This window comes from Triturus cristatus, chromosome 3_2 (assembly GCF_964204655.1).
Source record: "Triturus cristatus chromosome 3_2, aTriCri1.1, whole genome shotgun sequence".
Classification (NCBI taxonomy): Eukaryota; Metazoa; Chordata; class Amphibia; order Caudata; family Salamandridae; genus Triturus; species Triturus cristatus.
The window spans coordinates 1066727729-1066745186 of NC_140584.1; the positions used below are offsets into that span (position 1 = coordinate 1066727729).

The 17458-nt window shown below is 44.3% G+C and overlaps 1 protein-coding gene across 1 annotated transcript in view; it reads left to right on the forward strand.

Annotated features, from left to right (window-relative positions):
• Positions 1-17458, forward strand: part of LOC146859134 (uncharacterized) — a 2052335-nt gene that overhangs the window by 518663 nt on the left and 1516214 nt on the right. The window contains exon 47 of the mRNA XM_085649806.1: positions 363-502. Coding sequence (XP_085505932.1) covers positions 363-502 — 140 coding nt within the window. The remainder of the gene's footprint in view (positions 1-362; positions 503-17458) is intronic.

A 17458-nucleotide genomic window follows, 5' to 3' on the forward strand; every position in this document is an offset into this window, starting at 1 on the left:
CTAAGTGATGACAATAACAACGGCATTGTTATGGAAGTGTTTTGATAAATCCCATTCTGCTTAAAACACCATCCCAAACTGTGATACTACGGTAAGAGAAGAGGTAATGTGGCTAAGGGCTCCAGACTTCAGTGCTTTACATACTCCACTTAGATTAGGTTTAGACCCACTTTTAGCCACACAGGTGCCATGGGATCAGCACCTGCGTTTCCTACTAGGATGAAGCCCTTTTCTGAATGAACTTTGTGCTTCTAATTAAAATACAAGGTAAACACTGCAGCCAGAGATTGAGGCGTGCATTGAAAAAATATACAATCCTCATTTATATACTATAACTGCAGTTTCGTTTTTGCCCTCAGCAGCAGTGTGCCGAGCACCCAGGCCTGGAGGGCCACCTCTCCCTCTTGCATGCTCCCAGCCTGTTTGCTGAGTCGCTTCCGCATGGTCAGCATCAGCGAAGTGCCGCTGAGCTTCATCTTGGAATCCCTGCTTCTCATTGGAGGTATTTGCTGCTTTTACCTTCATTGTCTTGTTTGTTGGTCTGGTTAATGTTTTAGAAAGGGCATCTTGGGAAAAGACAGCAATTGTCTATGTTGTTTTGATGAATCAAGTTTACTCCATTTATCTTCCTTAATCTCAGGTCCCATTTCACCAACAGTTACTCACAGATGCAAAAGTTTTTGTAAAGAGGGTTGTAAATTAATTTTCTTTAGTACAGTTTCAGAAATAGTTATTCCATCTAAAAAATTATATATTTTACATTATTGTCTGTATATAGCTTTTTCTGAAAACCCCATACACAAAGTAGTGGTAGTAGCAGTTGCAATAATAACACTGCAGGTAATTTCAGTATTAGCAGTTGCAATAATAACAATATAGGCAATTACAGTAGTAGTAGTTGGGACTCTTTTTTGTTTTATTAGTTGTAATAGTAGTAATACTGTATTATTAGAGGCAATAGCCGTAGTACAAGAAGAAGGAGTAAGAGCCGTTGTACTAGCATTTATAGTAGATGTATTAGTTATTATAGTATTATTTGAACTGGTAAAGGGCACATATATGTTATCAGGATGGTTTCAGGACACTTGATCCAAGATACAGTACCACAGGGTGAGAGCTGAAAGGACGCTTACTAATGAACAAGTGGATTTTGAGTGGTCGTAAGAAGCCAAGAGGATTTTTGAGTGGTCCGAATAAGGAAGCAACAGAGTTCCAGATCTTCAGAGCTCGGACTGAGAAGGACCTAACACCATATGCTGGTCTTTTGCACTAAAGGAACTGTAATGAGTCATACGTCTGAGGTTTTCCAAGGGTACGGCTATGGTGGCACATCCATGGTTGATGCAGTGTTTAAGCTTAACTGGCATAATTTCCTCTTTTTATTTCTTTTGAGCAACTTTATACCACCTCCCGCACTTTATTGTTTAATCTTAATTTGTTTCTTATTCGTTTAAATGGCTTTCTTAAACCTAGTGGGGTCCTTGCAAGTCCCATATTTCACCCTGTGTTGTTACAGTGATGGTTTGTTATGCACAGCTCCTACATGCACGTTCTCTGAGCTTTGTCTAGCTAACAAAGTTGAGATTATGGTATATTATTTGAACATGTGTACCTTTATGGACTGTACTCTGGATTTTGATGGCTAATCCTTCCTGCCGATTTCTCACCTTAGGAATTTCCTCCTGGACCTATACCTGATGTGGAAACATTCTTTCCCAGCAGGGGCTCTCCAGGGCCACCAGGCGGCGCTGCTCAACTCCAGAGGCAGCACCATTAACTCCAGATGTAGCAACATCAGGCTGTATGTGTCACTTTCTGGCCCACTGGCATCCAATTCTGTTTTTCCCATCGCTACGTCTGCAGTTCCTGAGCCCTTCTCTACTTTTCACAGTTTGAATTCATGGACGAATTTAACAGCAACAAAAATGTAATATCACCTCCTAAAGTCTCGGGGTTCAGACTGTACCAGCGATTTTATAAGAAAATGTCTTCATCTGATCCACTCAACATCTGCATATGGTGTCTGCGCTCCAGTCACAACCCCTGGGCTGCAACTCCTGTTTGTCCTTGCACTCGAAGGCCACATTGTAGTGAGAGTCAGAGATTTGTTTTTCTTGCAAGAGGCCACAGTAATATGCTAGTGCAATCCCTCTCCCTTCCTTTGCTTAAATCTCCTGACAGGAAGTGATCCCTCAAGGGGTCTTCCCACTAGAAGCGCAAAACATGTCTTTGAAAGTAGAAATCCTTCTCCTCAAGGAAGCGCTCCTGCTCCCTGGGACATTTGGAGACCATTCTCTGCCTCATCTTTCGAGTTGATTCCCCTTCTTAAAAACATGAAATTGGAGTTCCGTGCCCTAGCTTTCCACTTTTCCACATCAATATCTATGTATATCTTCATAATGGACCTTTATCAATGTGAGCCCCTCCCCAAGTGTAGCTCTAATCTTTCATTGTCTCCTCCACCCTCAAATTCAGAGGTATTAGTCAAGTAGTGAGAAAAAAGGTCAAAACCTTCATCAAGGATCAGTCCCTGGGAGAGCCTATCCCTGGAGCTCAGAGATTCGCTTAACTGGAGGAATATTCAGTGATGACTCCTAAACCTTAGATCTGCTCAACGGAGATTACTGGTGCATGGAGAAAGAGGACAACAAGGCTCACTCAATATCAAATTGATCCAAGTCTTTTCCTAGACATCTGAAATGGGAGTGGCATTGATACATCCACCGAGAGTCATATTCCTTACCCTTTGGTCTACTTTCTGAGTAATTCTGTTACCCTCCAGCTGTAGTGCAGAAGGCTGAGCTGGACCTCAAACTGCAATTGATGACTGTTTAGGCAAAGTCCACATTTTAATGGAAATTCCTCAGCCTCCTTCTGCCTCGGAATGAAGCTGTGCTCTGGCCTGTACTAGCTTCTTGGGGGAATCCCTTCTCTGGTCCAGCACTCCACAGATAGATTGCATGAAACCCTAGGTCTGCATTCTCCAATTGCAACGTGTTAGTCACTGCAAAACTTGGTGGCTCAAGCCTATTTGGCGAAGTTAAATACATTCCCCTTGCCACCTCTGGCCGTAAGTTCAAATGCCTTGACTTCATGGGCTACAAGGTTTCATCAGGCACGCTGGCTCTGTTCACCTAAATGCTACTTGCATTTTTCTATGATATGTCGACGCCCTTGGGAGTTGGCACCAATAGCTATTGCTAGCCTTTCTGATCAAACGAGTAAGCCCTTTACTGGTCTGGTTAGGGATGGTCTGGATACTTGCAGGCGGATCCTGAAATGTTGCCTAGACTCTGCCGACTCACAGGCTTAGGTCCATGGCCACTGTGGTCACACTTAACTTGCATGCCTGATGTGTTCAATGGGCTTCTTGGGAGATGTCCAGACAGAACATATGTACATGCCTTTCAATGGCGAGAAACTCTTAAAAAGAAGGCTGATTCTTCAATGGACTGTTGCAAAAAGAGGCAAGCCCTGGCTCCTTTGAGGAGCTTGGCTCCTCAGCAAAACAATTCCACCAATAATGCTGCCACTTCCAGGCCTTCTCCAGAGGAAAACTGTCATGGCAATCCCAATAATTCCAGCTGGTCCAGACCCCAAAGCAGTTTTACTGATCCTTTCTTGAAAGAGGTGGAGATAAAGAGCGCCAGTAGCAGAAACTCTAGTCTCTCCCTTCTCCCACTGTGTATTCAGCCTCAAAATCTCTTTGACTCCGCCCTCTTGTACAACCATTTTCCGCTAGGTGCTCTATGGGCCACGTTCACAACCTCAGCCTCATACTTGACTCTTCATTCACTTAGAGCGGCCAGATCAATCCGGTGTCCTCCACTTACTTCAACACCCTCCGCATACTTCGCAAGACCTTGAAATGGATTCCCCCCGACGCCAGGAAGACCGTCACCCATGCGTTCATCACCAGCAGATTGGACTGCGGAAACACGCTCTATGCCGGCATCAACAAAAAACTCTTCAGCAAACTCCAGAACGCTGCAGCCAGACTCATCCTCGACATCCCACGACAGGACCACATCACCCAACACCTCTGCGGTCTCCACTGGCTCCCCGTTGAAAAAAGAATAACCTTCAAACTGCTCATACATGCCTACAAAGCTCTCCATAACACCGGACCCCAATACTCAACAAACGAATCTCCTTCCCCACCCCCAAGAGAAGCCTCCGCTCTGCCGACCTAGCCACGATCCCACGCATCCACAGGGCCAGTGCGGTTGGCAGATCCTTCTCCTACATCGCGGCCGAGACCTGGAACAAACTCCTCCTCCTGATCAGATGAAGCCCGACACTGCACCAATTCAGATAGGACCTCAAGACCTGGCTCTTCGAATGACCTACGGAGCTGTTCGTACCCTCGCCTTCCCCTCCCCCACCCCCCAGCGCCTTTAGATCTTTATGGGTGAGTGTCAATCAATCAGGGATTTTTAAAGCATCATGCTTCAAAAATCCCTGATTGATTGAGTTGTGGAAATGTGGATTTTCCTGATCAGTTATGTCCCCTATCTTGGACCCCAACGGTTCTATATGCATGTTACAAGTACATGTATGTTCCCTCCAGTTCCAGTTTCTAAGACGCAAACATATGTGTGTCTTCCGTCGACATGTTCTCTGTCAGATCCGCCATCAATGGGCTGGATATTCGATTCCTAAGTATGAAAGGCCACCGACTTTATATGGCTAAGTTACTCCATTTTTACAGTTCAGGCAAGTAGGCCCGATTCTGTCCTCAAAGCCTCTCCCTGCTCTCTGTCTCTGACAGCTTCAGCTTGAGCTCGCATCTGTATCCATGAACTTTGTCCTACTCCCTGTGCAGCTAACAATGTCTGCCTCGGCCAGTTTTCGCATGCCTGCCAAGAAGCTGTATTTCACCTTCGAATTATCTATTTTGCTCTTCAGCCGATGCATTCCTGTCAAGTGATTTAGGTAAACATTTCCTTTAGCTCACAAGCAAGGACTCAGCCTTTCCGTCCTCCTGCAAGTGATTCATAGCCCTGCTGCCATGGAAAGTTTTCTGCACCTCGCATCTCATATAGACACTTAGACGCTTGTACACGCACACACAGTTAGTATAGAATAGATTCTGTCCGAGAGTCCTTCCTTGTGGATAACATAGTTCTCCAAACATAGGATGGTAGATATGATTTGGGATTAGGTTGACTTGACCCCCCAGACTTCTCGTCTCCACATGTAGAGCTAAATGTCAAGTCCCCTTCACCCCCTAGTTGCACGTCAATTACACGTCATGCTGCTGCGCGCGCATCTATGCCAAGTATTATCTTATAGATCCACCTATGTCTGATAATGCAAACCAATCATGTTTCTTTTATTCCTTATTACGCCTAGTTTCGATTACGTACCTGTTTTGTCACCCTTCTTATCAAATGTTACGCCTTCTACATTCGTTTCATTGTAATGCACTTATTATAAAAATACATGTCTGTCAATAAATTATTGTACTTCACTTCCTGAACCCTCGTGGTGACGGAACCTGAAGGCCGCGACTCGAGTCGGCCATTTTGAATGGAATAAAGCCCATTTAGAAAACCTCTTATACCACGGATTCTGCCTCTTGTTATTTTGAGCTATTTTACTTTATTTTAGGATTCCGTATGAAATTCAGTCCGGTATTTTATTTACCACATAATGGCGCCCGAACAGGGACACTTTCTCATCTCACGCGCCGGCGGTGCGTTGCAGGCCCGGTCTCCTGCCACAGCTGGACGGACCATAAACGCGTACCAGCAGGATTTCCTGTAAGCTCCCTCCGGTCAAGCGGGGGCGACTGAGGCTGCGATCAACCCAGACGAGGCGGTGAGAAGTGCGAAGTATCCCGACCAGAGCCTAGCTGAGAGAGCAAGATCCGAGGTATACAGAGGCCCACCAGGTTTTCCGAAATCCCGATGTCCAGAGGGTCCGCTGTCCGTATCGAGTCCTGTCCATTCTCTGAGGCCTTCCGTTTCAAGGAGCTACTCGGTGAGTACCATCGCCGGGGAGGCGTGTTGACGCGCACATAGGTTGTGCCGGTCAAGACGGATTTGGGTACACAAATCCGGTCTGCACTGTTTAGCAGTGTATATGTACTGTTTAGCAGTATATCAAGTATTCCGAAGTATCCAGTTATTGTCAAGAATTCAGCGTGGTGATTAGTTAGGCAGACTGTCATCATTGTCGATCATTGTTAAAATGTTTAATGTTTAATGTTTAAAGTATTCAGAAATGTCTTGCATATTGTGGTATGAATGATTGTTCATTGTTCACCGTTCATTATTGTGTTTTTTTCATATTAAGTAAATTCAAGAGTAAGTATCAGATCAGTTGTAAATATGCCGCTCTTCTCGAAGTTAAGACAGATTACTACCAGAAAAGGGGTGCTTGAAGAAGCAGTTCCTATTCCTCCTAGGGACACTCCAGGGCATTTTATGTACCATAAACATGGCTTAGATGCCATATTGTTTCTTGATCTATGGGTAGATTATACCAAGGGATTACCGGAAAGTCAAAGGTGGCCCATAGCGGGAACCTGGGATGCAGAGTGCATCATGAAAGTGGAGGAAGAGTTATGGAAAAGAAAGGTCAGACAGTCACAGAAAGACGCTGTTGAGTTATGGCGTAAAGAATCTCATAGACGAACAGAAAAAGCACGTAGACAAGAAGAGAGGAGTAAAGAAAGTTCAAATAAAGTTCAAGAAAATCTATTAATTGAGGAAGGTATCCGAGTGAGATCAGAACAAGTAAATAGACAAAGAAATGCTCTTATGAATGGTATGTATCCCCTTCTAGCCGAAGGACTACCTAAAACTGTTACAGAAATACCAAAAGACTTGCCGCCCCCATTATTTCCAATTAAGGTACATCCAAAGGGGCTTCCCAGAACCGCAGAAGATGTTTTTCTTTCCTCATATCTAGATGACGCAGCTCCCGAGTATGCTAACGCCGCACCACATAGACCGTCTGGCGGAGGGGTTCAACGTCAGGATCAGGTATCTGTCCCCGTGCAACAGCAAGTTCCGACACAAGCGTCGGCAAGCACATCTGTTTCCGCATCTGTCTCCGCAGTCGACTCTACAGAGGTATCGACACCCATAGTTGCTGTGTCACGTTCAACGAACCCATTCACACCCGACGCCCCAGATAGGGCCACGGGAGGTGCTAGCAGTACTTTTACACCACCTAGAATAAATAAACTTGTCTTTCAAGAGTCAGCACATTCACGTACACCTAAATTCGTAAGTGAACGTACGCTTAAGGAACTCCTTGTAAATTGTAGATATGACCCGGTGGTTGGTAAAGAGGACGAAATGGTCCTGGCATCATTACGTATCAGGCGAGCCGCAGAGTATTTAGCGAGGTTACCAGGGATGACTACGCATCTAGACAACATATACCATTTTGTTCAAACAGGACGAGATCCAGGATGTATTAACAGAGCTATGGAATTCCAGAAAGTAGAGATACAGGGGGAACTGTTACGTTTCCTCATAAACTGTATGATCAGAAATCAAGATCGTCCGGGGGTAGACCCGAATGCAATGCTTATTCTTACAAGATGGAGTCAGAATATATCAGAAGGGAGACACGATAAGCAAAATTGTATAATAGCCATGTGCCGAAAAATACGTAAAGAAATAGAGCGTATTCATGAAGAAAGATTGGGAACAGACGAGTTTGAGCAAGATGAAGTGTCCGAATCAGGGAACTCCGCAAGACAGTCAGAGACCATAGCCTATGTAGGCAGAGGAAGATCCTGTGATAATGCTAGATGTTTTCCTGATCCAATACATTCTGTATGCCCAAAAAACAGCAGAACGTATCCGACGCCTGTAATAAATCTGAAGTCTCCTGAACATTCGTTTCAAGCCGCAGATAAGATACTACGAGAACGAAGGGGTTACCACCTCCTCGATTCCATGGATGAGCAAGAATTAGCCAGATCAGCCGTTCACTGGATTGACAGTCCTGAAAAATACGGTGATGAGACCGTAGCACACACGTTTCTCAATCTCAGTACAGATGAACAACGCTTAGCTGGAATCTATATGATTCAGCAACTCCTCATATTATATAAGTGCCAACATGCTGACCCTGGTCCTTTACCTGATATATTAACGGAACTACTCACAAACAGATGGAGAGGTTCTAGTAACAAGCTAATTAAAGAGATATTAGTGTCACGTAAACAGTATGTCCTTTTTGTAAGTCCGGATTCTCTCTCGCTGCCCCACAGAGAAAGAACGCCGTACTATATGGATAGACAAAATCCTTTACGAGAAGTGCACCCAATAAAAGGCGAAGACAATGAGTTTCACCGTGTATTTGTTTACACACCCATATCAAAAATGGAATTATTAGAAATGAAGAAAGTAGTACCTAGTCACGACAAGGACCCAGCGGGTTTCCACCGAGAAATTAAAGACATGTTACTGATGGGAGAGTACACCTTTCCTGATATTATGACGATATTAAAGGTGCTTTTGCCTGCTGGCATTTATGAAAAACTGAAAGAAAAAGAGTGGGAAGTAGGAGACCAAAAGATAGACTGGACAGCATTAGCAGAGGAAGAAAGGAGCCGAACTGCAGGTTCGGGGCTCGGGGATAAAGTTAAACTGTTACCAGGTTTACTAGTACAGGTACTGCCACGTTTATTAACTACAAAAAAGGAAGATTGGGGTGCAATCACAGCCTGCAAACAAAAGCAAGATGAAGACACAAGCGATTATTATGCTCGATTTGAAAAATGTTTTGGTATAAATAGTGGTATAAAAGCAAGTAGTGACTCATATCCACATTTATTTGTGACAAAATTGGTGGAAAATGCATTGCCTCCAGTGAAGAATAGAATATTGAAATTCGAGAGTACCTGGCAAAGTAACACTCCGTCGCAAATGCTACAAATGTTACAGTATCATCACAATAGAATTAGGGATGAACAAGAACACGAGCATAGACGCATGAAGGATACAAAAATGAAAATGCTAGTTTCTCAGACAGTACCAGCAGATGGTCACAAAAAGGGTGTGACACATTCTGGTGATTCTGCAGTTCCTGTAAAAGGAACCTGCAATTACTGTAAACAACTAGGCCATTATGTACATGATTGTCCAGTCCTGAAACGTAATATAGCTACGGGTATTGCAAAAGAGAGACCACGATTAGTTAGACAAGATCAGAATGAACAAGGAGCTATGCAGCATGGACAGTCCATGCCAGTTCAGCAACAGTCCATGCCAGCCTCACAGCAACCCATACAGTTTGTGCCAGCTGCACCACCGTTGCCTGCTACTGCCACACAAACCACAACACGACAAATGTATCAGACTGCACAGTATGAATACCCTGAATATCAGCATTACGCATGAACTAGCCTAGAGAGGGAAGTTGACTTACCGCTTATCGAGATTCCTGTAGATCAAGAAGGACCTTATGTACATAGTGAATTATTAGGTCAAGATAGAAAATTCTTACTTGATACAGGGGCAAGTCGAACAACTATAAAACGTAGTGAAGTTCCAGGGGCACCCCTCTCAGGCTCTCAAAATGTTTCCCTTGGTTTTTCGGGAAAACCTATTGTTAATGAAGTATCACAGCCTCTACCACTTACGATTGGACCTTTGACACGAACTACAGATTTATTGCTTACTAAATCATGCCCAGAAAATCTGTTAGGAATTAAAACTCTGAAAGCACTAGGAGCCATAATATGTTGTTCTCCGGAAGGAGTAAGGTTGTTTTTACGTGATTTTAAAGGTCACTATGTGTCTAGAGACATGGATCCCCGACTACAGACTTTACCAGTACATCTATGGGCACAAGGCCCTACGGATGTTGGCTGCATGAACATTACACCCTATCGAGTTACATTGAAAGCAGGAGTGGTACTACCACGAATGCGACAATACAAGTTACCGCATGATGCTGTAGTGGCTTTGCTGAAAATCATTGATGAGCTGATTGCCCAGGGAGTAGTTATAGAAACAGACTCCAATATATGTAATTCACCGATAATTCCGATTCTTAAACGAACTGACCCTACTGCCCCACCAGTATACCGATTGGTTATTGATTTGCGTGAACTAAACAAGTGTATTGTACCACAATTCCCTGTGGTCCCTGATATATCATCATTGTTGACAGCAATTGATTCCGAAGCAACATTTTTTACTGTAATTGATCTCAAGAATGCTTTTTTCAGCGTCCCAATAGATCCGGAAAGCCAATACTTGTTCGGATTCAGTTTAAATGGGCGCAGCTTTAAATTCTCACGCGCTCCCCAAGGATTCACAGAAAGCCCCAGCATCTACAGCCAAGCACTGAAACGAGAACTTGACAGTATCCACATGCCAGTCAATACTGCACTGCTTCAATATGTCGATGATCTGCTGATCACCGCGAGAAGCGAGTCAGAATGTGAAAAAGCTTCTCTGACAGTTTTACATTTCCTAGCCGACAAGGGGCACAAGGTGTCCCCTTCTAAGCTGCAATTCTGTGTTCAGCGAGTTATTTATCTTGGTCACTCGCTGTCCAAGGAGGGAAGGCAGCTTACACCAGATCGCATCCAGTTAATTGCTAACATGTCAATACCCCAGACACAAAAGGAGGTGCGAGCTTTCATAGGCCTCACTTCATATTGTAGGCAGTGGATCCCTCAGTACGCATTTCTAGCAAAACCACTCATTCAGTTAACCACACAGGAGGCAGCCACATCGACTGTTCTCCCTTGGACTCAGGAACATACACAAGCTTTTGAAAGCCTAAAGGAAGCTTTATGTCAAGCACCTGTTTTAGCAACACCATGTTATAGCAAACATTTTACACTCTTTGTTACAGAACGCGAAGGTACTGCCTTGTCAGTACTCACTCAGGATCAAGCAGGATCACGCAAGCCATGTGCTTATTTTTCCAGTACATTAGATCCCGTAGCTCAGGCTTTGCCTGCATGCCTGAAATCAGTGGCAGCGACAGCTTTAGCAATCAGACAAAGCGATGCCATAGTATTAGGACACCCATTGACAGTACAAGTACCACATGCAGTAGAGGTTCTTGTGAACCGAACACAAACACAACACTTGACCATAGCAAGACTTACCGGTTATGAACTGACATTGTTTCAACCACACATAGAGATCCGACGGTGTAATACATTGAATCCTGCTACACTATTACCTGTAATTGGAACAGACCCACTAGCTCATGATTGTGTTGAAATCATTGAAATAAAGACGAAACCTAGACAAGACTTGACAGACGTTCCATTGTTAGATCCAGACCTGACGTTGTATGTAGACGGATCGTGCATGAGAACAAGTACAGGAGATTTAGTGGCCGCGTATGCAGTCACAACAGACACTGAAGTTATTGAAACAAATTGTATAGATACTTTGTCAGCCCAAGCAGCAGAACTTATTGCTCTAACACAAGCCTGTATTCAAGCCACAAATAAGAAAGTTAATGTATACACTGACTCACGTTATGCATTCGGAGTTGTACACGACTTCGGCGTGCTGTGGCGAGAGAGAGGTTATTTAACCTCCCATGGTGCCCACATTCAGCACGGACCCCTCATTCATGCTTTGTTAGACGCAATACATCTACCCACTGCTATATCGATTATGAAATGTAAAGCACACACGAAGGTTACTGATACCATTTCTCAAGGCAATGATTTAGCTGACAAAACAGCTAAACAGACTGCTCAGAATCGCACATTAGACATGACAAAGCCAATAGTTCAGACACCAACACAGTGTATGACAATTAAGGATCCCGCACTTGACGTAATTGACATACAGACACATGCCACAGCAGAAGAAATAAAGAAGTGGACTGAACTAGGAGGGATCCAGACAGATCAAGGATGGATGACGAAGGAGAAATCTGTATGGTTTCTCCCTGATTCCATGGTTCAAGCCATTATAGCTACAGTTCATAGTCCAGCACATTTAGGAGAGAAGGCTATGCTAGACAGCATTCAGCACATTTGGTTCAATAAACATTTACGAGCAGCAGCTAAACAAAAAGTTCGTACCTGTATGATATGTTGTCAGTTTAATCCAGGAAAGAGTGTTCCCGTAGAGCAGGGTGGATTTCAGCCTCCTGACCATCCTTTTGAAGTCCTCCAGATGGATTATATTCAGATGGAACGTTGTCGAGGATTCAAATATGTCCTCGTAGTTGTCTGCGCTCTCTCCCGTTGGACAGAGGCGTATCCCGTATCAGATTACACTGCCTCGACTACTGCCAAGCAGCTAGTTCGAGAATTCTTCCCACGGTACGGTTTACCACGTGTTGTATATTCAGATAACGGTCAGCCTTTCTCATCCGAATTAATGAAACATGTCTCACTCTTGTTGGGATATCAGTGGAAATTCCACTGTGTCCGACACCCCGAGGCAGCAGGTCTCGTGGAACGACATAATCAACTTTTAAAAATCAGATTGTCTAAAATATGTCAGGAAAAAGGTGTGGACTGGATAGTAGCCTTACCAGTTGCGCTATTCTACATGAGAATGGTAGCACACTCTCGAACAGGGCTATCCCCTTATGAGGTGATCTTTGGTAGACCACCGAATATGTGGGGGACGCCTATACCCCGTAAAATAACTGATGTTGACTGTAATATGCTGACAGATTACCTGGCTTCCTTGATGTCTGCACTACAATCTTGTCGTTCACAGGTAGTCGCAGCTTTTCCTGACAACACCGAGGTGAAACCTCATGACGTAATTCCCGGCGATTATGTTCTCGTCAGGAATTTTGATCGGAAAACCCAACTGGAGCCAAGGTGGAGGCTTCCTAAGTTGGTCCTGCTGACGACCAGAACAGCTGTGAAGATCGAAGGAAGAAAAGGATGGGTGCATTCCACCCATATAAAAAAATTTAATGGACTTCCTCCTGACACAAACAGTACTCCCCGTGTGTCTTCCCCCATTGACTCAAAGCTACCTTTGGCTGAGGCCAGTAGCACCGAACTCTATAAACAGAAACTCAGGTCCAGATCTAAACTGTCGGACGATTTGATTGTTTAAGTCCTCTCCAAGGTGAAGCGGTTGAATCTGTCCCGACATGTATCCCTTAGGTCTGAATCATGTAGAGTCCAGAATCATAATGAAACGACATGCTTATTGTAAATCACTGCGTAGCCACTGTATTGTGACTTTATTAATTTTGTTTTTCTTGAGTTTTTTAATAGTTACTGCAAGTATATTGTTGCATATGTATTATCCTGTTTCTAAACGTGCTTTCAATATAACTGATGAACATTCTTTTAGTGACCTACCGCCACATGAGTTGTCCTATAGACTTGCGCTGCGTAATAACACATTCATTAGTATGTTACATCATTCCCATCAGACTAGTAATGCCACCAATTGTTGGGTGTGTGGCCGACTCCCTCCCTATCAGAATACCAAAGGAGTTCTGCCTTTCTTTCCACATCCGTTCACACACAATGGCTCCTGTGGAGCATGGTTTAGTTTATTAAATTCCATAGACCCAGACACAGCAGTTTATCAACAACACTGGATATGGGGAAATTTGAATCTAGTTTTATTCAAAGTCTGTCACCCCAATAAGGAGGGTCACCCCAGTAGAACAGGAACTGATTTAGAAAATGAAGTGTATAAATTAGGTAATTTTACGCCTAATCTTATGATTTTGAATGTTAAATCCGAAGTTGAACTAATTCTGCCCACTATGTCTGTATTTCCAGTTAAGGGTGAATTATGTGTGAGAAAAGTTGGTTCCATATATATGGGCCATAGCCAATGCGTTACTATAGTAGAATATAGTGATCAAGGTAAATCTTCATTTAGAGCTTCTCGCCATTCTTACTTTATATGTGGTCAGACGGCATATATGCGTCTGCCTCTAGATTGGGATGGTACCTGTTACATAGCATTCCTTTTGCCACCTGTTTTCCTAGCTCCCCCTGATTATTATCGAAATGTTCATTTAGTACACAATAGAGAGCGAAGAGATCTCCCAGTTGTCGATTATACTGAGACAGCATGGGACAAATATGTAGATTTCAATAAAGGTATCTTTCCCTATATAGGTACTATATCAAATAGTAAGCTGATACGCAGACTCACCAAGACTCTTGAAGCTGTAGTAAACGAGACTATAGCCGCCCTAGGCAATCTGACAGAGGAACAATCAGTGATGAGAATTGTTGTTCTCCAGAATCGTCTTGTCCTTGACGTCATCCTGGCCGATAGGGGCGGAGCTTGCAGGGTCATCGGATCCAGCTGCTGCATATTCATACCAGAAAATTCGCCATCTGTATATAAAGCTATAACACGCCTTCATAAGATTGTAAGCCAGATACACGAGAATCCAGGCACTTGGACGTGGTCCGGGTGGTTTTGGAGTGTGATATCAGCCTGGGGATGGAGAGTTCTATCCTTCCTAGGTATTGGCCTTCTTATGCTCTTCAGTTGTTGTCTATGCCTGCAATGTGGACCAGCGATTTGTGGTCTGTGTGCCACATCATGCATTCCATATCACAGTTCTCGTTCAAAATACCGGAAGAAGAAGGAAGAAGAAATGATGCTCCATGAGCAAATCGATGGAATAATGAAGATTGATGTCTCTTGAAGGGCAAGAAGGGGACAAGGAGGGAATGTGGAAATGTGGATTTTCCTGATCAGTTATGTCCCCTATCTTGGACCCCAACGGTTCTATATGCATGTTACAAGTACATGTATGTTCCCTCCAGTTCCAGTTTCTAAGACGCAAACATATGTGTGTCTTCCGTCGACATGTTCTCTGTCAGATCCGCCATCAATGGGCTGGATATTCGATTCCTAAGTATGAAAGGCCACCGACTTTATATGGCTAAGTTACTCCATTTTTACAGTTCAGGCAAGTAGGCCCGATTCTGTCCTCAAAGCCTCTCCCTGCTCTCTGTCTCTGACAGCTTCAGCTTGAGCTCGCATCTGTATCCATGAACTTTGTCCTACTCCCTGTGCAGCTAACAATGTCTGCCTCGGCCAGTTTTCGCATGCCTGCCAAGAAGCTGTATTTCACCTTCGAATTATCTATTTTGCTCTTCAGCCGATGCATTCCTGTCAAGTGATTTAGGTAAACATTTCCTTTAGCTCACAAGCAAGGACTCAGCCTTTCCGTCCTCCTGCAAGTGATTCATAGCCCTGCTGCCATGGAAAGTTTTCTGCACCTCGCATCTCATATAGACACTTAGACGCCTGTACACGCACACACAGTTAGTATAGAATAGATTCTGTCCGAGAGTCCTTCCTTGTGGATAACATAGTTCTCCAAACATAGGATGGTAGATATGATTTGGGATTAGGTTGACTTGACCCCCCAGACTTCTCGTCTCCACATGTAGAGCTAAATGTCAAGTCCCCTTCACCCCCTAGTTGCACGTCAATTACACGTCATGCTGCTGCGCGCGCATCTATGCCAAGTATTATCTTATAGATCCACCTATGTCTGATAATGCAAACCAATCATGTTTCTTTTATTCCTTATTACGCCTAGTTTCGATTACGTACCTGTTTTGTCACCCTTCTTATCAAATGTTACGCCTTCTACATTCGTTTCATTGTAATGCACTTATTATAAAAATACATGTCTGTCAATAAATTATTGTACTTCACTTCCTGAACCCTCGTGGTGACGGAACCTGAAGGCCGCGACTCGAGTCGGCCATTTTGAATGGAATAAAGCCCATTTAGAAAACCTCTTATACCACGGATTCTGCCTCTTGTTATTTTGAGCTATTTTACTTTATTTTAGGATTCCGTATGAAATTCAGTCCGGTATTTTATTTACCACAGAGTGATTGATTGTATGGCCTCCCAATTTATCAGCTAATGGGAGACGATTATGACTGATTACACTGGGTGCACTAGCTTATACGCAGGGATTATGCTCTTGTCTTTCAGTTCCCCTGAAACCTCCTACCTTCTGTAAGAAAGTGCTGTCTAGCACATATCTCAATCTTAGAGGCAAATGTACTTCTTATGCCGAGCAAGGGAGCCATATAAGTGGTGCCCAGGGATGAAAGGGGTACAGGATTATACTCCCTGTACCTCTGATTAACAGTTGGGTCCAATTCACAGTGAGGTTCCAGAACTACCAATTCATGCACTATCATTTGGTGTCATGACCACTCCTCAAGTTCTCACTAAAGTGCTGGCAGTGGTGGTAGCTTTATGCAAAAGAATAGGTGTCGATGTATTTCCATACTTGGACAACCAGCTGGTGAAGATGGGGTCTTCCATGCGAGTCACAGACCATCTTCAGTGCACAGTGACCTTCCATTACCCGCAAGCCACGGGCCAAAATAGTTACAGACATCTCCTTGTTAAGTTGTTGTGCCCATCTAGGAAGATGACTGCACAAAGCTTCTGATGGATACATCTGCCTGTGGATTCCTCACCTTATGAATATCCCCTGCGCCAACATTCCGCAGAATCTTTTCCTAGCTCTCCACGCGGACGAGGACGACACAATGCTACAGCTCCGCTCGCGTCTCCGCATGACGTCACCAGAACCATAAGAGAACCACGTCGCCGGGATGACGTCAGTTCCCTTTTTTTTGCGCCATCAACGCATAGCGGTTTTCCAGCACTCTCCATACTTGTTGAGTTACTTTGTTCTTTTTCTCAATCTTTAACTGTAGCTGTTGGGATGTCTTTGAGAAAGTCCGGCTTTAAACCCTGTAGTGAATGTGGGGGTCACATGTCCATCACTGACCCCCATGAAGATTGCTTATGGTGTTTGTCGTCGGATCACGACGTGGAGGACTGTTGCTGTTGCAGGAAAATTAATCCGAATGCACTTAAAGAACGGGTGGCCAAGTTGTTTCTGGCCAAGGAGAAGAAGGAAGGAAGAGGGCGTAAAAGAGAAAAGTCGAAGTCGTCGACTTCGCATACATCGATGTCAAGAAAACATAAGAAAAAAAGAAGACATGGATCTCGACGCCGTTCGACAAAGGGTAAGGCTTCGAGGTTGCCTGCTCCTCGACGTCGCCGGAAAGACTTTGTTTCGCCTTCACCTCGTGTGACTCCAGAGAGGTCTCCTTCACCTAAAGGTGCTCCGGCGCAATCTCCGGCACCGAGGGATTCACCGTGTTCCGAAGCCGAGCCGGCGCAGGATGATGATCCATCTCCTTCTCCTGTGCCTGAAAATGAACCGGAGGATTCGTCGGTGGATCCGATCGTTCCGACGTCGGATACTCCCCATTTGGATACTGGCTCAAATCCGTATCCTCAGTTCCCGACTCCAGGTTCTGATCCGTCGCATTTTTTTAATGCAATGTACGATGTGTTTGCAAGGGCGGCTTTCCCCTCCGGAGCACCTTCTGGTCCCATGGGTCCTCTGGCTTTCAACTTGGGCATGCCACAGCACTATGCCCAGGCACCCTTCGTGCCTTTCACGCCGAAAGCGCCGTCATGACAGTTTCTGGCCCCGAACGTCTCAA